The 27,207-nt window shown below is 44.4% G+C and overlaps 1 protein-coding gene across 3 annotated transcripts in view; it reads left to right on the top strand.

Moving 5' to 3' along the window:
• Positions 1 to 27,207, top strand: part of LOC139403124 (calcium uptake protein 3, mitochondrial-like) — a 45,721-nt gene that overhangs the window by 6,513 nt on the left and 12,001 nt on the right. Inside the window, exons 5-9 of one of the 3 annotated variants that reach the window (XM_071146834.1) lie at positions 12,976 to 13,023; positions 17,445 to 17,527; positions 17,767 to 17,838; positions 20,900 to 20,941; positions 22,895 to 22,990. In XM_071146834.1, coding sequence (XP_071002935.1) covers positions 12,976 to 13,023; positions 17,445 to 17,527; positions 17,767 to 17,838; positions 20,900 to 20,941; positions 22,895 to 22,990 — 341 coding nt within the window. The remainder of the gene's footprint in view (positions 1 to 12,975; positions 13,024 to 17,444; positions 17,528 to 17,766; positions 17,839 to 20,899; positions 20,942 to 22,894; positions 22,991 to 27,207) is intronic. The other 2 variants (XM_071146835.1, XM_071146836.1) reach the window with 2 other exon arrangements.

Here is a 27,207-nt window from a genome sequence, read left to right as displayed (position 1 = left end):
AATGCTACAGGATGTATGACAGTGACAGTGCTACATGATGTCATAATGCTACAGGCTGTGTGATTGTGACAGGGCTACATGATGTCATAATGGTACAGGCTGTGTGACTGTGACAGTGCTACATGATGTCATAATGCTACAGGCTGTGTGACTGTGACAGTGCTACATGATGTCATAATGCTACAGGCTGTGTGACTGTGACAGTGCTATACATGATGTCATAATGCTACAGGCTGTATGACAGTGATAGTGTTGTGGTGTGTCTAGCTGTACAGGCTCTGGTCACAGTGTGGTTCCTCTAAGCCGGGGCCGGTCCCCCCTGTGGTCACCTTACGGTCGCCCTGGTAAACCCTAAAAATAGAATCACTCTCTCTGCTCTTCCCATGCCATCCTCTCATCCTATACTTTCCTCTCTTCTCACCCTCTTCTCTTCTCCACCTCTCCCCTCAGTTCCCTCTCCTATTTTCCTTGTCACCCTCTCTTTCTTTATCCCTCCTCTTCTCTGTTTTCCTCCCCCTTTCTTTCTCCACCTTTCATTTCCCTCTCTTTGCTCCATCCAATGCTTTCCCTCCCCTCCCCGCCCCTCCTCTCTTCTCCTCCTCTCTCTTCTCCTCTTCACCCTCTCCTCCATTCCTCTAGAAACATGCAGCAGCTCTCTTCCAACAGCAGAGCCTTCTGCCCTCCATCCATCCTCTCCAACATAAAAATTTAAACAGTGAAAATGAATCACAAACATTAATAAGACGTGTACTGTACCACAGAGAGAGAGACATACTGTACGAGAGAGAGAGAGATGGATACTGTTCGAGAGAGAGGCAGGGACCCGGTCGCAATTAAAGCAATTGCTTGTGGAGTACGTAACAGTGGAATCACACGGCTGTTGATTCCCCACGGTGATAATTATAACACGCTCAGCAGCACGCCGTACTGCCTTCCCCAACCAGGAAGCTAAATATAAACCTCTCTCAATTATGTACCTCTCCTCCCTCTACACCTCTCTCCTCTCCTCCCTTACCCCTCTCTCTTTCTTCTCCTTCCTCTACCCCTCTCTCTCTCTCTCCTCTCCTCCCTTACCCCTCTCTCTCTCCTCTCCTCCCTCTACCCCTTTCTCTCTCTAAACCCTCTACCCCTCTCTCTCCTCTCCTCCCTCTACCCCTCTCTCTCTCCTCTCCTCCCTCTACCTCTCTCTTTCTCCTCTCCTCCCTCTACCCCTCTCCCTCTCCTCTCCTCCCTTTATCCCTCTCTCTCTCTTCCCACTACCCCTCTCTCTCTCCTCTCCTCCCTCTACCCCTCTCTTTCTCCTCTCCTCCTGTCATGTTCGTTGAAAGGAGTAGACCAAGGCGCAGCGTGCGTAGGGTTCCACATATTTTAATAAACTGAAACTCACCAAACAAAACAATAAAGCACAAACGAAATGTGAAGCTACTGGTGTGCACACAGGCAACTAACTAAAGATAAGATCCCACAAATCACAATTAAGGAAATGGCTACCTAAATATGATCCCCAATCAGAGACAATGATAAACAGCTGCCTTTGATTGGGAACCATATCAGGCCACCACAGAAGTACAATTCACCTAGATGACCCACCCTAGTCACTATCACGCCCCAACTAACATAGAGAATGAACAGCTCTCTAAGGTCAGGGCATGACAGTACCCCCCCCCCCCCCCCCCCCCACCAAAGGTGCGGACTCCGACCGCAAAACCTGACTCAATAGGAGAGGGTCCGGTTGTGCATCTACCGTCGGGGGCAGCTACGGTGCAGGGCGAAGTACCCACTCCGCTCGCAGATATGTCTTTATCCAAGGCGGCTCTGGTGCGTGGATCGTCGCCGGAGGCTCCGGACCGTAGATCGTCGCGGTAGGCTCTGAACTGAGAACCCCTGCTGGGGGCTCTGGATTGATGACCGTCGCTGGAGGCTCTGGATTGATGACCGTCGATGGAGGCTCTGGATTGATGACCGTCGATGGAGGCTCTGGATTGATGACCGTCGATGGAGGCTCTGGATTGATGACCGTCGATGGAGGCTCTGGATTGATGACCGTCATTGGAGGTTCCGGACTGTGAAACGTCGCCGGAAGCTCTGGACTAGGAACTGTCGCTGGAAGCTCTGGACTGGGAACTGTCGCTGGAAGCTCTGGACTGGGAACTGTCGCTGGAAGCTCTGGACTGGGAACTGTCGCTGGAAGCTCTGGACTGGGAACTGTCGCCGGAAGCTCTGGACTGGGAACTGTCGCCGGAAGCTCTGGACTGTGGAGGCGCACTGGAGGCCTGATGCATGGGACCGGTACAGGTGGCACCGGGCTGATGACACGTACCTTGGGGCGGGTGTGGGGAAGAGGCACAGGACGTACTGGACTGTGGAGGCGCACTGGAGGCCTGATGCATGGGACCGGGACAGATGGCACCAGGCTGGTGACACGCACCTCAGGGCAAGTGCGAGAAGCAGGAACAGGACGGAGCTGACTGGGGACACGCACTGGAGGCCTGATGCATGGGGTCGGTACAGGTGGAACTGGACTGGGGACACGCACTTGAGGGAGAGTGCGAGGAGTTGGAACAGGACACACCTGACTGGGAAAGCGCACTTGAGGGAGAGTGCGAGGAGTTGGAACAGGACACACCTGACTGAGAAAGCGCACTTGAGGGAGAGTACGAGGAGTTGGAACAGGACACATCTGACTGGGAAAGCGCACTTGAGGGAGAGTGCGAGGAGTTGGAACAGGACGCGCTGGGTTGTGAAGGTACACTGAAGACCTGGTGTGTATAGCCGGCATCAATTGTTCCGGAACTTTAACACACATTTCTGGACGAGTACGGAGAGCTGACTCAGGTGGCACCAAACTGACAACACGTTCCTTTATTCCAAATCCGTGCATCCTCCACCAACTCAACAACTCTCCCATTTCTCTCTCCTCCGAATTCTCCTTCTTCTCCCAGACTGGCTCTGGTTCACTCCTCGGCTCCATTGTGCCCTACCCCCCAAAAAATCTTGGGGTTTCTGTGGCCTTCCTCCCCGACTTCGTCGCTGTCCCTCCTTCGCTGCTTCCGCCTGCCTCCATGGCCGGCTCTTCTCTCCTGCTATTATGTCGTCCCAAGTCCAGGAAGTTCTCTCCCTAATCTCCTCCCCAGACCAGGATGCCATTACCTCCCGGGCACGCTGTGGACTGTTGTTGGTGGGATCTTCTGCCACGTTCGTTGAAAGGAGTAGACCAAGACACAGCGTGCGTAGAGTTCCACATATTTTAATAAACTGAAACTCACCAAGCAAAACAATTAAGCACAAACGAAATGTGAAGCTACTGGTGTGCACACAGGCAACTAACTGTAGATAAGATCCCACAAATCACAATTAAGGAAATGGCTACCTAAATATGATCCCCATTCAGAGACAACGATAAACAGCTGCCTCTGATTGGGAACCATATCAGGCCACCATAGAAGTACAATTCACCTAGATGACCCACCCTAGTCACTATCACGCCCCAACCAACATAGAGAATGAACAGCTCTCTAAGGTCAGGGCGTGACACCTCCCTCTACCCCTCTCTCCTCTCCTCCCTTTACCCCTCTCTCTCTCTCTCCTCTCCTCCCTCTCCTCTTCTCCCTCTACCCCCCTCTCTCTCCTCTCCTCCCTTTACCCCTCTATCTCTCCTCTCCTCCCTCTACCCCCCTCTCTCTCTCCTCTCCTCCCTTTACCCGTCTCTCTCTCTCTCTCTCTCCTCTCCTCTCCTCCCTCTACTCCCCTCTCTCTCTCCTCTCCTCCATCTACTCATCTCTCTCTCCTCTCCTCTCCTCTCCTCTCCTCTCCTCTCCTCTCCTCTCCTCTCCTCTCCTCTCCTCTCCTCTCCTCTCCTTCCCCCATCTATCCTCTCTCTCTCCTCTCCTCTCCTCCCTCTACCCATCTACCCCTGTATTAACACCAGAGAGTTACACACACGCATTCATACACACATGCATACTCTCTCTCTCTCCTTCTCGTTCCCTCTCTTTTTCTATCCCTCTATAATCCCTCTCTTCTCTCTACCTCTACTCCCCTTTAACCCTGTGTTAATGCAAGAGAGTCCCTCCCTCCCTCCCTCCCTCCCTCCCTCCCTCCCTCCCTCCCTCCCTCCCTCCCTCCCTCCCTCCCTCCCTCATCTTTAATTCACCACACAATATTATCTCCAGAACTGTTACAAGTCGTTTGTATGCAGATCATCCTCATATTATGATCATATGTTTATTCAGTTATGTGTTCTGTTATGAAACCAGCTAAGTATTTCAAATTAAGGTAATGATTATTTATTGTGTGTTATTGTGTTTGTGTGCATGTGTATGTGTGTATGTTTGTGTGTTTCTTCAATCCTACCCGACTGGTATGTTTTCTCTGGGAACAGTATCCAAGGGAAGAATTTCTCTGGGGAGAGGGAGGGAGGGAGGGAGGGAGGAGAGGAGAGTAGAGGAGAGGAGAGGGAGGGAGGGAGGAGAGGAGAGGAGAGGAGAGGAGAGAGAAGAGGACAGGGAGGAGGGGAGAGGAGAGGAGAGGAGAGGAGAGGAGAGGAGAGGAGAGGAGGGGAGGGGACAGGACAGGGAGGAGAGGAGAGGAGAGGAGAGGAGAGGAGAGGAGAGGAGAGGAGAGGAGGGGACAGGACAGGGAGGAAGGGAGAGGAGAGGAGAGGAGAGGAGAGGAGAGGAGAGGAGAGGAGAGGAGGGGAGGGGAGAGGAGGGGAGGGGACAGGACAGGGAGGAAGGGAGAGGAGGAGAGAGAAGAGGACAGGGAGGAGGGGAGAGTAGGGGAGAGGAGAGGATGTTGTAAGTGTGGTAGACACACTAGACGTGTATGACACTAGATGTGTCTGACACTAGATGTGTTGGGAATGCGATGTAGGAGTGTATTAGGAAAACACTAGTGAGGAAGTTGGGCCTGTCTCCAAGCTACAGCATATTTTCATACTGGCTGGGTCTAGTGTTGGTATTTCTATGAATGGCAGGGAGAAAGTTGGTGAGGCCTCTGCCAAGACTACACACTCACACAGACTCATACACACCTACACCCTCACAAACACTCACACACACAGTAACACCCTGGTGTCCCTGAGAAGGTCACACCTGGGCTCCAGAGTAGCGACGTGGAAATGTTTTCTTGTCCTTCCCTCTTCCTGTTGCTTTAGGGAGGCTCCCCGTGCACGTACTCCCCCACACATACACACACCTCACCCCCACACATACACACAACTCACCCCCACACATACACACACCTCACCCCTACACCTACACACACCTCACCCCTACACATACACACAACTCACCCCCACACATACACACACCTCACCCTACACATACACACACCTCACCCCCACACATACACACACCTCACCCTACACATACACACACCTCACCCCCACACATACACACACCTCACCCCCACACATACACACACTTCACCCCTACACATACACACACCTCACCCCCACACATACACACACCTCACCCCCACACATACACCCACCTCACCCCCACACATACACACACCTCACCCTACACATACACACACCTCACCCCCACACATACACACACCTCACCCTACACATACACACACCTCACCCCCACACATACACACACCTCACCCCTACACATACACACACCTCACCCCTACACATACACACAACTCACCCCCACACATACAAACACCTCACCCCTACACATACACACAACTCACCCCCACACATACACACACCTCACCCCTACACATACACACACCTCACCCCTCCACATACACACACCTCACCCCTACACATACACACACCTCACACCCACACATCCACACACCTCACCCCCACACATACACACACCTCATCCTACACATACACATATACACACACCACACCCTACACATCCACACACCTCACCCTACATATACACACACCTCACCCCCACACATACACACCTCACCCCCACACATAAACACACCTCACCCTTACACATACACACACCTCACCCCCACACATCCACACACTTCACCCCCACACATACACACACCTCACCCCTACACATACACACACCCCACCCCCACACATCCACACACCTCACCCCTACACATACACACACCTCACCCCCACACATACACACACCTCACCCCCACACATACACACACCTCACCCCTACACATACACACACACCTCACCCCTACACACACACACATACACACATACACACACCTCACACCTCACCCCCACACATACACACACCTCACCCCCACACCACTCTTTTTTATCTTGCCAGTTAACATCAGCACAGCCCCACCAAAAAAATGGGAGGAAATGGGAAATGGGAGGAAAGAGGGAAGGAGATAAAAGGAGAGAAAGAATGAAGTGATCAGGGAGCAAAGGTGTGGTTGAGGAGGAAGACAACGTGGAGACACGTCTCTGTTGTGTTTGTTCTCGGTGATGTCGGGACACGCTTCCTTTGGCACTCGGTGACGGCCGAGGACAGTTTCAATCCCCGGAATGGCGTCGGATTACCGTTTGCTGTGCGCATGAGTCGGTGCTGGGCGGCAGACTCTGGAATGTTTCTGTGTGTTGTCACAGCACATTTTATTTGGGTTGTCATGTCAAGGAGAGAGAGAGAGAGAGAGAGAGAGAGAGAGAGAGAGAGAGAGAGAGAGAGAGAGAGAGAGAGAGAGAGAGAGAGAGAGAGAGAGAGAGAGAGAGAGAGAGAGAGAGAGAGAGAGAGAGAGAGAGAGAGAGAGAGAGAGAGAGAGAGAGAGAGAGAGAGAGAGAGAGAGAGTGTGTGTGCGTGGGTGCGTGCGGTATGGGTGACTCGCGTCTGGAATCCAGTGATGCTCTCTCTCTCTCTCACTGCAGTGCACAGTACAAACTCGTCAGAGAAAGTAGGCTTTCAAAGTGGGATAGTTAAGTTGGCCTTCCACTTCCAATAGGCATATAGGAAACAAAACCTTTTCAATATGGGACTGCTGATCAAAGTGTAATGTAATATACGAGATGATACCATATTATCAGAATGTAATATACAAGATGATACCATATTATCAGAATGTAATATACAAGATGATACCATATTATCAGAATGTAATATACAAGATGATACCATATTATCAGAATGTAATATACAAGATGATACCATATTATCAGAATGTAATATACAAGATGATACCATATTATCAGAATGTAATATACAAGATGATACCATATTATCAGAATGTCATATACAAGATGATACCATATTATCAGAATGTAATATACAAGATGATACCATATTATCAGAATGTAATATACGAGATGATACCATATTATCAGAATGTAATATACAAGATGATACCATATTATCAGAATGTAATATACAAGATGATACCATATTATCAGAATGTAATATACAAGATGATACCATATTATCAGAATGTAATATACAAGATGATACCATATTATCAGAATGTAATATACAAGATGATACCATATTATCAGAATGTAATATACAAGATGATACCATATTATCAGAATGTAATATACAAGATGATACCATATTATCAGAATGTAATATACAAGATGATACCATATTATCAGAATGTAATATACAAGATGATACCATTTTATCAGAATGTCATATACAAGATGATACCATATTATCAGAATGTCATATACAAGATGATACCATATTATCAGAATGTAATATACAAGATGATACCATATTATCAGAATGTAATATACGAGATGATACCATATTATCAGAATGTAATATACAAGATGATACCATATTATCAGAATGTAATATACAAGATGATACCATATTATCAGAATGTAATATACAAGATGATACCATATTATCAGAATGTAAAATACAAGATGATACCATATTATCAGAATGTCATATACAAGATGATACCATATTATCAGAATGTAATATACAAGATGATACCATATTATCAGAATGTAATATACAAGATGATACCATATTATCAGAATGTCATATACAAGATGATACCATATTATCAGAATGTAATATACAAGATGATACCATATTATCAGAATGTAATATACAAGATGATACCATATTATCAGAATGTAATATACAAGATGATACCATTTTATCAGAATGTAATATACAAGATGATACCATATTATCAGAATGTAATATACAAGAATATACCATATTATCAGAATGTAAAATACAAGATGATACCATATTATCAGAATGTCATATACAAGATGATACCATATTATCAGAATGTAATATACAAGATGATACCATATTATCAGAATGTAATATACAAGATGATACCATTTTATCAGAATGCAATATACAAGATGATACCATTTTATCAGAATGTAATATACAAGATGATACCATTTTATCAGAATGTAATATACAAGATGATACCATATTATCAGAATGTAATATACAAGATGATACCATATTATCAGAATGTAATATACAAGATGATACCATATTATCAGAATGTAATATACAAGATGATACCATATTATCAGAATGTCATATACAAGATGATACCATATTATCAGAATGTAATATACAAGATGATACCATATTATCAGAATGTAATATACAAGATGATACCATATTATCAGAATGTCATATACAAGATGATACCATATTATCAGAATGTAATATACAAGATGATACCATATTATCAGAATGTAATATACAAGATGATACCATATTATCAGAATGTAATATACAAGATGATACCATATTATCAGAATGTCATATACAAGATGATACCATATTATCAGAATGTAATATACAAGATGATACCATATTATCAGAATGTCATATACAAGATGATACCATATTATCAGGCCCGGTTTGTTGATCAGATCATGAGGTCTGGGAAAACTCCTGGATGAAGTTGTGAAAAAACGCTCAGATTACAAGCGTTCATCTGGTAAGGTGTTCTTTGTTTTCCCAGACTTGTGACATTGACAGAAAAAACAAGGATGCAGGGAAAAAAAGAGGAGTACGAAAAATGTATGAGGTCACTACTGTAAGAGGCTCTGGATAAGAGTGTCTGATAACTGACTAAACAGTAAAATGTATGAGGTCACTACTGTAAGAGGCTCTGGATAAGAGTGTCTGATAACTGACTAAACAGTAAAGTGTATGAGGTCACTACTGTAAGAGGCTCTGGATAAGAGTGTCTGATAACTGACTAAACAGTAAAATGTATGAGGTCACTACTGTAAGAGGCTCTGGATAAGAGTGTCTGATAACTGACTAAACAGTAAAGTGTATGAGGTCACTACTGTAAGAGGCTCTGGATAAGAGTGTCTGATAACAGACTAAACAATAAAGTGTATGAGGTCACTACTGTAAGAGGCTCTGGATAAGAGTGTCTGATAACTGACTAAACAGTAAAGTGTATGAGGTCACTACTGTAAGAGGCTCTGGATAAGAGTGTCTGATAACTGACTAAACAGTAAAATGTATGAGGTCACTACTGTAAGAGGCTCTGGATAAGAGTGTCTGATAACTGACTAAACAGTAAAGTGTATGAGGTCACTACTGTAAGAGGCTCTGGATAAGAGTGTCTGATAACTGACTAAACAGTCAAATGTACGAGGTCACTGACACTGTAAGTGTCACGCCCTGACCTTAGTTATCTTTGTTTTCTTGATTATCAAAGTTATCTTTGTTTTCTTTATTATTTGGTTTGGTCAGGGTGTGACAAGGGTGGTTTGTTTAGTTTTTGTCTTGTCTAGGGGTTTTTGTACATCTATGGGGTTTTGGTTTGTCTAGGTAAATGTATGTCTATGGTTGCCTAGATTGGTTCTCAATTAGAGGCAGCTGTTTATGGTTGTCTCTGATTGGGAACCATATTTACGTATCCATATTTATTCCTTGGTTTACCTGTGGGTTATTGTCTATGTATTAGTTGCCTGTGTCAGCACCAGTGTTTATATCTTCACGGTCGTTTTGTTAGTTTGTTTTAGTGTTCTTCCTTTAATAAAGAGGAATGTATTTTCATCACGCTGCTCCTTGGTCTCCTCGTTACAACGAACGTGACAGAATAACCCACCAAACCAGGACCAAGCAGTGTGAAAGGGAGGAACAGCGCTTGGTGGAAGAATGGACCCGGGAGAAGGATGAGTGGGTGACAACCTGGGAGGAGATTGAGAGGTGGTCGATCGATCCAGGGAGAGTGCCAGAGCCCGCCTGGGATTCAATGGAACAGTGCGAGGAGGGATACAGGAGAATGGAGGAACGGGTACACGGTTAGCACCCAATATTATTTGGGGGGGCACACGAGGAGATTGGCTGAGTCATGTAGGAGACCTGAGCCAACTCCTCGTGCTTACTGTGGGGATCGTGTTACTGGTCAGGCACCGTGTTATGCGGTGGAACTCACGGTGTCTCCAGTACGCTATTCTAGCCTGGTGCGTTCTATTCCAGCTCCTAGCATTGGCCGGACTAGAATGGGCATCCAGCCAGGAAGGAGGGTACCGGCTCAGCACTCCTGGTCTCCAGTATACCTCCTTGGACCAGGATATCCTGCGCCGGCTCAGCCCAGTGCGTTCTCTGCCAGCGCCCATCCAGCCAGGACGGGTTGTGTCAGCTCCAGTACATCCTGTGCCTACTCCCCGCACTCGCCCTGAGGTGCGTATCACCAGCCCAGTACCACCATTGCCAACACCAAGCACCAGGCTTCCCGTGCGCCTCCAGGGTCCAGAGCGTCTGGTGACAGTACCCAGTCCAGACCGTCTGGTGACAGTACCCAGTCCAGACCGTCTGGCGACAGTACCCAGTCCAGACCGTCTGGCGACAGTACCCAGTCCAGGCCGTCTGGCGACAGTACCCAGTCCAGACCGTCTGGCGACAGTACCCAGTCCAGACCGTCTGGCGACAGTACCCAGTCCAGACCGTCTGGCGACAGTACCCAGTCCAGACCGTCTGGCGACAGTACCCAGTCCAGACCGTCCGGCGACAGTACCCAGTCCAGACCGTCTGGCGACAGTACCCAGTCCAGACCGTCCGGCGACAGTACCCAATCCAGACCGTCCGGCGACAGTACCCAGTCCAGACCGTCCGGCGACAGTACCCAGTCCAGACCGTCCGGCGACAGTACCCAGTCCAGACCGTCCGGCGACAGTACCCAGTCCAGACCGTCCGGCGACAGTACCCAGTCCAGACCGTCCGGCGACAGTACCCAGTCCAGACCGTCCGGCGACAGTTCACAGAACGGAACCTCCAACGACGGGCCACAGAACGGAACCTCCAACGACGGGCCACAGTCCGGAACCTCCCACGACGGGCCACAGTCCGGAACTCCCACGACGGTCCCCAGCTCGGGGTCTCCAGCGACGGTCCCCAGCCCGGGGTCTCTATCGAGGGTCCCCAGCCCTCAGTGTAAAGAAGGGAGGCGGCTTCCAGAACCAAAGCCGCCACCGAGGTTAGATGCCCACCCAGACCCTCCCATATAGGTTTAGGTGTACGGCCGGGAGTCCCCACCTTTGGGGGGGGGGGGGGTGTACTGTCTATGTTTATGGTTGTCTCTGATTGGGAACCATATTTAGGTAGCCATATTCCTTGGTTTATCTGTGGGTTATTGTCTATGTATTAGTTGCCTGTGTCAGCACCAGTGTTTATATCGTCACGGTCATTTTGTTGTTTTGCTTGTTTTAGTGTTCTTCCTTTAATAAAGAGGAATGTATTCTCATCACTCTGTGCCTTGGTCTCCTCGTCTGAGAAATGACTAAACAGTCAAATGTATGAAGTCACTACTGTAAGAGGCTCTGGATAAGAGTGTCTGATAACTGACTAAACATTCAAATGTACACATTTTGAAAAACAATAGGAGGTTAAACTAGTAGAATAAAGACAGCAGATAGTTGCAGTTCAAACACTTTATTGAGTTGGCCTCTCCTCGTGGGAGACAAGCTGTATTGAGTATTTGAGTAAGCCTGGGACAGGGAGCATCCATCCCTAGTGTGAGGTCCAGGGCAGGGGGCAGGGGTAGCTCCACTAAGCTGAGGTATCATGTTCCCCTCCTCTCCCCTTCCTGAAGCAGGGAGTCTCTCTCCCGTAACACTCAGTGCAGTCACCCTGAACTATCAGTGGACAGACAGGCTACTGTCTTCCTCTCCAAACAAAAACCTGGTGGAAGAGGGAATGCTTTCAGCCGCCGTGTAACAGACCAACACTCACATATAGAGAAACATGAGCACACACACACACACACATAGAGAAACATGAGCATACACACACTCCCCTTCCAGCATCTAGACCACAGCAGCGGTCCTCCATCTCACTGGGCCATGCCTGTGTTTCCCCTGGCCCCAACAAAGAGGAGCAGAGGGGACATCATCCTAAATGGACCACACCCTCAGGCTGGCCATCCCCTCAACGCTTTACACCTTGCCTCTCCAAACACAACACGGCTGTTTGGGATCTCTTTCCACCCCCCTCCCCCCCACCGTGTGTGTGTGTGTGTGTGTGTGTGTGCGTGCGTGCGTGCGTGCGTGCGAGCGAGCGTGCGTGCGTGTGTGTGTGTGTGTGTGTTCTACCACCCAGTGTTTTAGGTCTTGGGTCTCAGCACCGCTCACTTGCAGTGTAAAAACACCCGCAGCTCTAGTGTGGCCAAAACACCGCCTGCGGCTCAACTCAAAGGCACCTTTTTACATTTTTAGATGTTATCTGCATGAAAGGGGGGATTACTCCTTCTCTACTCCTCTCCGGGAGAAGAGGGGAGGAGGGGAAGGTCTGTTCTACCCTTCCATTTATCTAGAGGAGGCCCGTCTTTGAACAATCAGTAAACATTTTAATCTGGCCTTCAGCCAAGCCGCCTCTAGTGTCCCGGAGTTTGAAAGAAAAAAATCAGGACCCCGACCAGCTGTTTGAGAGTTGGTGAAGGAGAGCGAGAAGGAGAGAGAGAGGGAGAGAGAGAGTGCTTTATTGTACATTAACAGAATGAATCTTGTCAACTGTCCTTTGATGTTCCTTCTTCTCTTTTTCTTTCCAGGCATCATCGCTTACACCGAGTATCTCTTTCTGCTCTGCATTCTGACAAGTGAGTCTCTCTACGCTCTACACTCTCTCTCTTTCTCTCTCTTCCGCTCCCTCTCTTTCTCTCTATCACATACTCTTTCTATCTCTTTCTTTCCCTCTCTCTCACTCTCTTTCTCTCTCTATGTTCTACTCTATGCCCTACCTCTCTCTCTCTCTCATGAAGAGGGGCTGGTGGTGCCCTCTGCTTACATTAAACACAAATCATTACTAAAGGCCAGCGTTGGTCTGTTAAAGTTTACAGTATGTCCCAGACATGGGCGGCCCACCCAAGATCTCCAGTCCCTGAAAAAATACCAAAATCTCCTGTACCTTACACTACGGTAGGTGGTCAAATCTACACTTACCCTGACGAAGCTGCCAAGACACAGAAGGTCCTGAGTTAAGACAAGATAAGATAAAACATGAGTTAAGACAAGATAAGATAAAACATGAGTTAAGACAAGATAAGATAAAATATTAGTTAAGACAAGATAAGCTAAAACATGAGTTAAGACAAGATCAAATAAAACACAAGTTAAGATAAGATAAAACATGAGTTAAGACAAGATAAGATAAAACATGAGTTAAGATAAAACATGAGTTAAGACAAGATAAAATAAAACACGAGTTAAGATAAGATAAAACACGAGTTAAGACAAGATAAGATAAAACACAAGTTAAGACAAGATAAGATAAAATATTAGTTAAGATAAGATAAAACATGAGTTAAGACAAGATAAGATAAAATATTAGTTAAGACAAGATAAGCTAAAACATGAGTTAAGACAAGATCAAATAAAACACAAGTTAAGATTAAACATAAGTTAAGACAAGATAAGATAAAACACAAGTTAAGATAAGATAAGATAAAACACGAGTTAAGATTAAACATGAGTTAAGACAAGATAAAATAAAACACGAGTTAAGACAAGATAAAACATGAGTTAAGATTAAACACAAGTTAAGACAAGATAAGATAAAACACGAGTTAAGATTAATCATGAGTTAAGACAAGATAAAAATAAAACACGAGTTAAGACAAGATAAAATAAAACACGAGTTAAGACAAGATAAGTGTCACACCCTGGCCTTAGTTATCTTTGTTTTCTTTATTAATTTGGTTAGGCCAGGGTGTGATATGGGTGATTTGTGTTTTTGCTTGTCTAGGGTTTTTTTGTAGATTTATGGGGTTGTGTTCTTTTAGGTGTCTAGGTAAGTCTATGGTTGCCTAGATTGGTTCTCAATCAGAGGCAGGTGTTTATCGTTGTCTCTGATTGGGAGCCATAATTAGGTAGCCATATTCTTTGGGTATTTTGTGGGTGATTGTTTCCTGTCTTTGTGTTTGCTGCACCAGATAGGACTGTTTTGGTTTTGCCACGTTTATTGTTTTATAGTTTGTTCATGTTATGTGTCTCATATTAAAGAACCATGAACTTCAACCACGCTGCGTTTTGGTCCGCCTCTCCTTCACAGGAAGAAAGCCGTGACAATAAGATAAAACACGAGTTAAGACAAGATAAAACATGAGTTAAGACAAGATAAAACATGAGTTAAGACAAGATAAGATAAAACACGAGGTAAGATAAGATAAAACACGAGTTAAGACAAGATAAGTTAAAACATTAGTTAAGACAAGATATGATAAAACACGAGTTAAGATAAGATAAAACACAAGTTAAGATAAGATAAAACATGAATATTACTATAAATATTTATATTCATGAAATCACAAGTGCAATATAGGAAAACACAGCTTAGCCTTTTGTTAATCCACCTGTCGTGTCAGATTTTGAAATTATGCTTTACAGCGAAAGCAATCCAAGTGTTTGTGTAAATGTATCGATCACACGATAAAACATTAACTACACTTAGCAACAGGTAGCTCGGTCACGAAAATCAGAAAAGCAATCAAATTAATAATTTACCTTTGACTCCCAGTTACACAACAAATGTTCCTTTTGTTCCATAAAGATTATTTTTAGATCCAAAATACCTCCGTTTGTCGCGTTATGTTCAGAAATCCACAGGAAAGAGCGGTCACGACAACGCAGACTAAAATTCCAAATAGTTTCCATAATGTCCACAGAAACATGTCAAACGTTTTTCATAATCAATCCTCTGGTTGTTTTTAAAATATATAATCGATAATATATCAACCGCAAATACCTATCCAAACTCATGTGACCACTTGACGCGATGTTATCGTTCTGGCTCATTTTTCAAAATAAAAGCCTGAAACTATGTCTGAAGACTGTTGACACCTTGAGGAAGCGAAAGGAAAAGGAATCTGGTTCATATCCCTTTAAATGGAGCAAAGGGAGGCTATGGAACATGGAGTTTTCAAAAAAGACACCACTTCCTGTTTTGATTTTCCTCAGGGTTTCGCCTGCAATATCAGTTCTGTTATACTCACAGACAATATTTTGACAGTTTTGGAAATTTTTGAGTGTTTTCTATCCAATACTACTAATAATATGCATATATTAGCAACTGAGACTGAGGAACTGGCCGTTTACAATGGGCACCTTTTCATCCAAGCAACTCAATACTGCCCCTGCAGCCATATAAAGTTCAGATAAGATAAAACATGAGTTAAGATAAGATAAGATAAAACATGAGTTAAGATAAGATAAGATAAAACATGAGTTAAGACAGGATTAGATAAAACACAAGTTAAGATAAGATAAAACATGAGTTAAGATAAGATAAGATAAAACATTAGTTGTTAGTTAGTTTGTTTTGTGTGATAATGTCCGTTATTTATGTCCAAATGCCTCCTTTTGTTAGCGCGTTCGGTATACATATCCAAACGCTCATTCTGGTCAGCGTTACGTCGGACAAAAACTTCAAAAAGTTATATTACAGGTCGAAGAAACATTTCAAACTAAGTACAGAATCAATCATTAGAATGTTAACATATAGCTTCAATAAAGTTCCAACCGGAGTATTCCTTTGTGTCTTGATGAGCAATGGAACGCAAGTGGATACCATGAGGAATGCGCGTGATCAGAAAATGGCTGACTGCCAGTCACCTGATAGATTCTGCTCTCATTCAGTCCCACCACACAGTAGAAGTCTCATTCAAATTTCTATAGACGGTTGACATCTAGTGGAAGCCCTAGGAAGTGCAACATCATTAATATCTCAAGGGGATTTCAATGGGAACTTTAGAGTGTTTTCTATCCAATACTAATAATAATATGCATATATTAGCGACTGAGACTGAGGAGCAGGCCGTTTACTCTGGGCAACTTATTCATCCAAGCTACTCAACACTGCCCCCCAGCCATAACAAGTTTAAGACAATATAAGATAAAGTTTGTGTTAGGACAACATTGAAAATTGAGTGGCTTTGAGACAGGTGCTTAGCAGGTAGCCTAGCGGTTAGAGCATTGGGCCAATAACCGAAAGGTTGCTCGTTCGAATACCCGAGCCGACTATGTGAAAAATCTGTTGACGTGCCCTTGAGCAAGGCACTTAACCCTAATATGCTCCAGGGGCTTTGCACCACCCTGTAAAACAACACATTTCACTGTACCTATCCAGTATATGTGACAATGAAAGATATTATTTTGTAAATGAAGACTCAACACACATCTGCTCCCAACATTTCAACTCCTATAAATGTAGGTATTCATCATATAGGCCTTCATCAACATTGTTACAATAAAAACACACTTGGAGGCATATATTGCTTTGTCTGCGTCCCAAATGGCAACCAATTCGCTATATAGTGCACTACTTCTGTCCATGGCCCTGGGAAAAAAGTGGTGCACTACATAGGGAATAGGATGCTATTTGGGACGTAGGCTTGAGACTGGCGTTGACAGTCTGTGCAGATAAATCTCCAGCCACACTCTGAGGTGCTGCTCTGCTGTTGTTGCTCACTGAGGGTCTAACGAGGCAATGAGGCATCTCAGTCATCGCTGCTACACACACTTTGCGTGGTAACCCAGCGCTGGAGTAATATTGACATAGCACTTGCCAAGATGAGAGAGAAAGATCAACAGGTATGCATGTACATTGTAGTCATTTAGCAGGCGCTCTTATCCAGAGCGACTTAAAGGGGCAGTTAAGGTTAAGTGCCTCGCTCAAGGGCACATCTACAGATGTTTCACCTAGTCCGCTCAGGGATTCAAACCAGTGACCTTTGGGTAAAGATTCATTCATGGATATCATTTCAACAGTAGTGACGTAGTGAGATATGTGGGATGGTAACAATGATAACACAGACAACTGTGTCAAATTACATTGATGTGTTTGAGCAAAACAGACCACACAACAGATCTTGCCATCATCTGGATACACTGATCGCAGAACACATAATGACTTGAGTCCAGTCCCTGTGGTGTTGAGATCACTCATCTTTCTAGACATCTAGTAGTCCATTCAGTCCCTACGGTGTGGAGATTAGTCATCTTCATACCTCCTCCTCTTCCTCAGAGCCCCACGCAGGCTTCAAGATCGCCTTCAACATGTTCGACGCCGACGGCAACCAGATGGTTGACAAGAGGGAGTTCCTAGTGGTGAGTTACCCTTACTGCTCGCTTAATAAATAAAGAATTGGATTTGAATAATGCATTTAACAGTTGTATGTGTCAAGAAGATAACTGCTGCACACTGTTGATCTCACACATCATCTCTGTGCTCTCCTCTCCTCTCCTCTCCTCTCCTCTCCTCTCCTCTCCTCTCCTCTCCTCTCCCCTCCCCTCCTCTCCTCTCCTCTCCTCTCCTCTCTTCTCCTCTCTTCTCCTCTCCTCTCTAGCTGCAGGAGATCTTCAGGAAGAAAAATGAGAAGAAGGGGAGGAAAGGAGATGTGGAGAAGTCAGCTCAGCTGGTAAGAACAAACAAGAGGGAGAGAGAGTATATTTGTGATTGTATGTATGTGTCAGTGTGTGTGTGTGTGTGTGTGTGTGTGTGTGTGTGTGTGTGTGTGTGTGTGTGTGTGTGTCGTGCATGCATGTGTTCTAGCTAATTTCCCCCACAGCAAGCGGCAGGACCAGCCTCTCCCAACAGTATCTCTCACCCCAAGTCAAACAACAATGTCTGTTTTATTGAGGAATGCAGTAAGCGACACGTATCAACATACTAGACTCACCTATACTGAGATCTAATGTGTACTAATACTACATACTATTTATAATGTTCTGTTTAGTGAAAACGAATGCAGTAAGCGACACGTATCAACATACTAGACTCACCTATACTGAGATCTAATGTGTACTAATACTACATACTATTTATAATGTTCTGTTTAGTGAAAACGAATGCAGTAAGCGACACGTATCAACATACTAGACTCGCCTATACTGAGATCTAATGTGTACTAATACTACATACTATTTATAATGTTCTGTTTAGTGAAAACGAATGCAGTAAGCGACACGTATCAACATACTAGACTCACCTATACTGAGATCTAATGTGTACTAATACTACATACTATTTATAATGTTCTGTTTAGTGAAAACTAATGCAGTAATCGACACGTATCAACATACTAGACTCACCTATACTGAGATCTAATGTGCAACCGTGTTGTTTCCCTCCATTGGTTTATTTTGGTAGCGCCTCCCCTTATCTCATTATCAGGTGAATATCAGCTGTTGTCAAACACACGCGGGTCTGAAAAGACACGTATCTCTCTCAACAGCATGCAGCAAATTCTACTAGTAAAAAGCCTAAATGAGTATGACATCCTGGCATTGAAAACTTGGAACATTTCACACACTATAAAATGTTATATTTTCACATACCCAAAGTGCCTACTATTTATAACGCAGGTACGGGCATTTAGACACAGCCCACGTGTGTTGTACTTGTTATCAATACTGAATTGAGAGGTCATAGAAATCATATTTGAAGAAAAAAAAATATTTCTCGTACAGTATAATATGACATTAAAACATCAACCTCCAAGCATGTTCAGGACCTGTTTTGTCGCCTTGTGCTTTCCCACACTTCACACACACTACAGAGAGTGCATTCCGTTCACTTTGAAGTTAAGATCCCTCTCGCTTGCGTCAGGACCGGTGGGAGACGAGCAGAGCCAAAATGGCCTCCTTTCCCAGTGTTTTGTGGATGGGTGACATCTCCCGTAAGCAGCCCATGTGGCCCAACATAAACAAGACGATCTGATAGAGAGATAAGAGGGGATGAGAGGGGATTGTGGGAGTTTCTGTGGCTTTAGCTTCAGAGGGACCAGACACACTTAGCCAGACGGCTCCTCGGAGGGGCACAGCTGAGGAATGTTGTTTAAAGACTGGGTCCTAAATGGCACCCTACAGAGGTAGGATCTTCATTTGAGCCAGTTTGTTACAGCAGGAAAATAATCCTGCAGCAACAGGAAATGTGAATTATTATGTGGATTATAGTTAATGGCCATTTTTGTAGGGGTTGATACATTTTCCGTAAGGGAAAATCAAGTCGGACATTTCAAAGTGGAAACACTACAATACACTACAAGTTTAACATTTCCTTCAGTTCTCCTGCAACAGTGTGATCAAATTAAGATCCTACATCTGTATTCCCTTTAAAGTGCACTACTCAATTTCCTATAGATGAGTTGTCTGAAAACGTCACGGAAATGATGAATGGTGATGATGAAATGATGATTCTGAAGGGTCAGATAGCAAGCAACAATGACAACAAGCTGCCATGTGGGGAATCGTGGGTTGTTCGTTTCAGCTCGTTTCATCTTGTTATTGATACCATGTTTTGTTTTGACTGGTCATGTCTATGCTAATATGGCAAAAATGTGCTACCTACAGTATCAGCTGTAACGATGTATTTGAGAGACAACAAGCGCTGATTGTGCAAATGTATTTATGTTTTCAATAAACATTGGAGACTAAATATAGTTTACATGTTGTCAACATTCTAAGCCAACCCTGTCAGTTTTGCCCCATAGTTGCGCACGCCTCGGTTTTGCTGCTAAACAACCGACCTTCTATATAGTGCACTACTTTTGCACCCTATTCCCTGTATAGTGCACTCATTTTGACCAGAGCCCATAGTCAATATAAGTGCGCTTTATACAAATGAAGGATCTTAATTAGAGCTAGTTTGCTACAGCAGGAAAATAATCCTGCATCAACAGGAAATGTGAATTATTATGTGGATTATAATAAATATTTTTTTTGTAGGGGGTTGATACCTTTTTTGTTTGGCCAAATAAAGTCTGACATTTTAAAGTGGAAATTACAAACTTCAAATGCAACTACAAGTTTGCACTTCCTGCCGTGCAGGACAATTCTCAGCAATTAAGATCCTACATCTGTTGGGAACAAGGGGCCATTTCAGACACAGCCCAGATGGTCTAATATGTGGTCCGCTGATCCTCCGTTCCCCTTCAATAACAGAATCAGATACGCTGTCTCTTTAACGTTAGGATAACGTTATGCTAATGGTGTGTGTATGTTAAGGTGCCATGTGAATGATACAATCATATGGTGCTATCTGTGACAATCTGACGGTATGTTTTGGGAGCTGTATTACCAGTGTGGCACGTTGTGAACACTTTATCCTTTACATCGTGGATGTCCCAAATGGCACCCTATTCCATATGTGGTGCACTACTTTTGACCAGGGCTCTGGGTCAAAAGTAGGTCACTTTCGAGGAAACAGGGTGCCATTTTGGATGCAAGCGTGGTTTACTTTATTGTAGAAATATGACCTATAGAGAAGTAATACCTGTAGAGCACGTTGTGTTATGTTGTGTAGCTACAAGTGTGATGGTTTACGGTAGCAGTACTCCTGTTGTGCATTTGAGCCAGTGTGTCTCTCCTTGCATGCATCTATTCTAACATGTGACCTTTCTCTTCTTCCTCCTCCTCTTCTTCCTCCTCCTTTTTGACCGCATGCCGTGTCGTCCTCCTCCTCGTCTCTCTGTGTAAAAGAGTATGCAGCTCTATGGATATCAGGTTGCTCCCATCAACAGCGTATGTATCAACCCAACCGCGCCCGAAATGGCACCCTATTCTCTATATAGTGCACTACTATTGTCCAAAAGTATTGTGTTAGTGAATAGGGAGCCATTTCGGACACACCTGTGTACCTTTGTCCCTGGTCTAAACTCTGTATCTATAAGATCTATAGAAATAGAGTGAAATAGATAGAAATCCATTGAAATAGACCTTCCTTGTGTTCTGGCTGTCTGTCATATTGACTGAGTGATTGATTGCGGAGGGGTGGAGGGGTGGTGGAGGAGTAACGATTCTAGGGGTCAGAGAGAGGGGTGTCAACAAAAGAGGATGATTTGATTTAGAATGACTAAGAAACACTCTGGCTTAAAATAGAAAGGGGGGGGGGGGGGGGGTGGCAAATAGTATGGATAGTAGAGTGAGCACACATTTTGAAGTAAGCACCTTACATGTAAGTACCCTCAATGAAGTAGGCAGACTAGTAAGAACCCTGTGCAAATAAGATCACTCTAGTGATGTAATAACCCTATGAAGTAAACAAAGTCCTTATGATGTAATAACCCTAGGAGGTAAACACAGTCCTTATGATGTAATCACTCTATGAAGTAAACACAGTCCTTATGATGTAATAACCCTATGAAGTAAACACAGTCCTTGTGATGTAAGCACACTATGAAGTAAACACAGTCCTTATGATGTAATCACTCTGTGAAGTAAACACAGTCCTTATGATGTAATCACTCTATGAAGTAAACACAGTCCTTATGATGTAATAACCCTAGGAGGTAAACACAGTCCTTATGATGTAATCACTCTATGAAGTAAACACAGTCCTTATGATGTAATCACTCTATGAACTAAACACAGTCCTTATGATGTAATCACTCTATGAAGTAAACACAGTCCTTATGATGTAATAACCCTAGGAGGTAAACACAGTCCTTATGATGTAATCACTCTATGAAGTAAACACAGTCCTTATGATGTAATCACTCTATGAAGTAAACGCAGTCCTTATGATGTAATAACCCTATGAAGTAAACACAGTCCTTATGATGTAATCACTCTATGAAATAAACACAGTCCTTATGATGTAATCACTCTATGAAGTAAACACAGTCCTTATGATGTAATAACCCTATGAAGTAAACACAGTCCTTATGATGTAATCACTCTATGAAGTTAACACAGTCCTTATGATGTAATCACTCTATGAAGTAAACACAGTCCTTATGATGTAATAACCCTATGAAGTAAACACAGTCCGTATTCCCCTATAGACAGAGACAAGACAGGTGGCCAATCACTGTATTCCCCTATAGAGAGAGACAGGTGGGCCAATCACTGTGTTCCCCTATAGAGAGAGACAAGACAGGTGGCCAATCACTGTATTGGATGTGTGCTATAGATGAGGTTTCAACACTCTTCTGTTGGTTGTGCTTCAGTCTGTACACACATTGTGAGTGGTTTATACTTAACGACTTTACTTGAGTGAATTCAAAGTGATAGTCAAGCCACCGTGCTGTATCAGTGTCGGTTGACTGGAGCGAAGGAAAACGGAATGGAGTCAAATGATGTCTTGTTAAATGTCTGACTCATCTGAGGGAAGAGGGAGGTAGGATAGTTGTAAAACAATCCCCCTGTCTAGAAATCCAGTGTTGGATTGTATCATTGCATCCAATCTCTTTGATACGATGACAAATCATTCTACTATAATAGCGATATCACTGTGAGGCTGGTCGTTATTTAAATGTTACTGTGATCCGTCTTCTATACGATTAGCATATCACTAAGGCAATCCCTCCGATTTTGTGATGAAATCTTTCATTTGGCCTTTGATTGATTGTCAATTTCAAACGAGATGGAGAGAAATGATCATGGTCGTTCCTTCATTTCATCCTCTCTTCCCTCCTTCAGTTGTCCTCTGTTTTTCTTGTACGATGTTTGTGCTTCTGGTAAAAACTCCTGCAGGTGGTTAAAAAAGACAGTCGTCAGTTTGTGGCCCGGAGCTATTGGGACGTTCTGAGGCGCGGCGCCAGTCAAGCCCTGTTCTCAGACCTGGCAGAGGTACACCTGTCCTCTGTCCACCCTTCCTCCCTCGTTTCTTTCTCCCCTCCTTCTTTACCGCCATCTATCCCTCCATCATTCGCAGCCTAGATCCATTTAGCAGTTCTCAGACCTGGCAGAGGTATACTGGTCCTCTGTCCATTCATTCGTCCATTTGTGTCTCTCATACCCGACCATCCCTCTCTTGGTTTCTAGTGGTTCTTTTAGTCACTTGATCCCATCCCTCCTTTGACTGGAAAAGGTCAATACTCTTCCCTTGGCTTTGACCCATCCATCCATAGCCATAGGACAGCTCTGTCACTGTGTAGTCTATTGTTTTTTCTGTATTAGATTCTTAGATTCAGATGTTGTGTTTTTGTTTTATGGTTATAAAACCTATTTGTTTCTCTTGTGTTTCATGCTTATCGATGTTACCTCCCGCCACCTCTCTGTGTTGGGTCCTGGTGGTTGTTGTTGTCCCCTGCATGTCAGCCCCCGTTTGTCAAGAAAATCCAGTTAGAAAACGTTCTTAGCATAAAATACAGTGACGACCTGCTTAGCTACAAAGTGTTATACCAAAACAACATCATCATTCTAGCACCGCACACAAACACACACACACACACACACACACACACACACACACACACACACACACACACACACACACACACACAAACACACACACACACACACACACACAAACACACACAAGCACACACACACACACGCACACACACACTTTAGATCATTGCCGTTCGTCTACAATTGAGCACGGCTGACTTGGCAGTCCAGTGTTTCTCAGCCTGACGACTTGTTTGGCAGCCTATTTGTTGGCTAATAGGTGGCTAGCAGCGGAAGCAGAGGAGAGACAATAACACTGGGAGACTGCAGGAGATCATGGAGATGACCTGTATTTACATAGACTGAACCCTTTCATCTAGAGGCTATCAAAGAGAGAGGGATAGATAGAGAGAGAGAGGGAGAGAGAGAGAGAGAGAGAGAGAGAGAGAGGAGGGATGTGTGTTTAACTCCTATTCAGGTTCTCTATCATGATGAGTCTCCCATTAGGCCCCCTGTGTTTGTCTGTGTCAGAAAGGACTGTCTGGCTGGCTGACTCTCCAGACCTCCAATAACAGGTCTAATGTGTTATTCAGGAGAGGGAGGGAGGGATGGGAGTGAGCGAGAGAGAGAGAGAGAGAGAGACGTTTTAGGGGTTGACATCAGTAATCACTGTTTTTCACCTCTGTTCTGAGATCAAAGGCCACAGCGGGGACACACACACACAAACACACACACAAACCAGGTGCTGACTCGCACGCCTGGTGGGCGTGATAACCATTATGTCGTCGATAGCGATGAGCTCACATACTCGCGCTCCCCAGCTTCCAGGAACCGAGAGGTGTCAGGTCGTGATCTCACTCTTCCAGGAGAGAGAGAGGGAGAGAAAGAAAGAAAGAGAGAGAGATGGGTGGTAGAAAAGGAGAAGAAGTAAACACGTGTATTGTCTAGTCTGGGCACAAAGAGAATGTGTCATATAGGGGCTTGCCTTTTGAAGAAGAAGCTAGTCATTTCACCATGTATATTTTACACGTTTATTCCTTTTGCAAAAATAAACACATCCTCAAACCACAGATGCCATGAGATATAAGAAGTTGTACGTTTTATAGGGAAGCCACTTGAAGAAGATAGTCCGTTTAAGTATGACAGAGTGATACTTCATTTCTATGTAAAGCTATACAAACAAAAATACCAACACATGTAAAGTGTTGGGCCAATGTTTCATGAGCTGAAGTAAAATATCCCAGAAATGTTCCATACTCACAAAAAGCTTTGTTCTCTTAAATGTGCACACATTTGTTCATCCCTGTTAGTGAGCATTTCTCTTTTGCCAAGATAATCCATCCACCTGACAGGTGTGGCATATCAAGAAGCTGATTAAACAGCGTGGTCATTACAAAGGTGCACCTTGTGCTGGGGACAACAAAAGGCCACTCTGAATTGTGCCGTTTTGTCACATAACACAATGCCACAGATGTCTCAAGTTTTGAGGGAGCATGCAATTGACTGCAGGAATGTCCACCAGAGCTGTTGCCAGATCATTTAATGTTAATTTCTCTACCATACGCCACCTCCGACGTCGTTTTAGAGAATTTGGCAGTACATCCAACTGGCCTCACAACCCCAGACCACGTGTAACCACGCCAGCCCAGGACCTCCACATCTGGCTTCTTTACCTGCGGGATCATCTGAGACCAGACACCCAGACAGCTGATGAAACTGAAACGCATTTCTGTCTGTAATAAAGCCCTTTTGTGGGGAAAAACACATCCTTATTGGCTGGGCCTGGCTCACGAGTGGGTGGGCCTATGCCCTCCCAGGCCACCCCATGGCTGCGCCCCTGCCCAGTCTTGTGAAATCCATAGATCAGGGCCTAATAGATTTATTTCAATTTCATGATATCCTTATATAAAATGTGTCTAAGTAAAATCTGAAATTGTATGTTACGTTTATATTTTTGTTCGGTATATAATTAGTGTAAGAATCTAAAAGTTACACAACTGAAACAGACTGATAAGTGTTAGTTAGTTTTTACAGTGACGTAATGCTACTAAACATGATTTCCTTTGAGAGACACTGACTTGTCCCCCCTATACAGCATGTGAAATAGACCTATCCTTACATGATTTCTCCATTATCTTTTAGTTGCATTGTTTTTAAATTCCATCCCTGGGGAGTACATTTTAATTCTACACAGTATGATGTTTCCAAACAACATCTGGCATCGGCCGTCAAAAGTGCCTTCATTTGGGCCGTCAAGCGGAATGACGACAATGTCTCTTCTTTCAATTCTGTTCTTTTTTCCTTTGAATAATTTTTCCCGTTCCCTGGTGGATTAGGACTTTAGACTAAAGGTATTGGACATTTGCCAGCCTGCTCTCAGATCAGTTTTATGCTGTCTTGTCACAGTTGACTCAACCTTGGCGAGACAGCACGGACTGACCTGGGACCAGTTTAATTAGCCGTATAGCATCGTGAAGCTACTGCTGAATCTGAACATGGCTGAATGCAGTCTCCCCCTATGGAGAAGGATATGATGAGAGTTTGCCAATGCCAGTTACACTCTGCCTTCAGCATGACGCCAGATTGGTTGGATTGGGGGAAGGGTGGGGCATGGCGGGGAGAGGAACCAAACCTATTGGCCCATTTGGTTTTTATATCAATCATCGATCGATATCGCCCTCTATGGGCCCTTGGAAGCTCAGACAGGGTTCCTCGGGATTTGGCCTGTATCCGTTATTATGTGATAAAGCCCAGTCATATAAACACCTTTTTCTGAATTATCCCCTCCTACACACACACACACGCCGATACACCCCCCCTTCCCCCTTTTCCGGAATTTTCCGACTCCCCGGGATTAAGGGAGTGTTAAACAGCGGATTACAAAACCGCGGTAAATACATAAACATCCCAAATACACCCTAATTGGTTTCAAATATCCCAGATCCCTTACAAAGCCCACGCAGAAGAGAGGGGAGGGATATTTTGTACACAGAGAGAGTGGTTTAGAGGGCAGAAAGAAAGAAAACATGAAAGAATTCATAAATACTTCAAAGACACCTGATTATGTTACGGTCTTTTAGAAAAAGGTGGAATCTTGCTCACATTCTTGTGCACATTTCTGTTGCGGTGGGTTTTCTGTTCTGCTGTGGTTTTCTATGTGTGGTGTTTGGGGGTTTGAACAGAAATGCATGGGATGTGGTGGCATATGTGCCTGTCTCAGCTAAAATGACAGTGTGTCGTCTGTCTCCTCCGCTCTCTCTCTTTCTCCTCCTTCTCTCTGTGTGTCTACAGGCATGTCTTTGTGTGTGTCTGTCTGTCCGTCTGTCTATAGCCTTACCTGTCTGTGTGCTCTCCTGTCCTGTCTGTCTGTCTGTCACACTGCTGGCTGCAACACCATTTATCAGTCTGGGCTGCACAAGAATATCCGATCTACACACCATCCGATAGCCCTAATCCAATATGTCTACTAACAGCTATAACACACGGATGGTTTGGAGATCAGTGGATCTGTGCAGGTGCTGCTCAGACTCAAGCCTTGTTGTGAACACTTGGTGAAGCTGATTGATTAATTGACTTGACTGACTGTTGTTGCCCCATTGATGCACCTCACATGCGACTGGCTGGTTGTTCGGTACGATGGCTGCCATCTTGGATTCATGATCCCATCCACACGG

The sequence above is a fragment of the Oncorhynchus clarkii genome, unplaced genomic scaffold (assembly GCF_045791955.1).
Source record: "Oncorhynchus clarkii lewisi isolate Uvic-CL-2024 unplaced genomic scaffold, UVic_Ocla_1.0 unplaced_contig_6757_pilon_pilon, whole genome shotgun sequence".
NCBI classification, from domain to species: domain Eukaryota; kingdom Metazoa; phylum Chordata; class Actinopteri; order Salmoniformes; family Salmonidae; genus Oncorhynchus; species Oncorhynchus clarkii.
The sequence above is the reverse complement of the archived record's forward strand: the minus strand, read 5'-3'. Positions and strand labels throughout refer to the sequence as shown.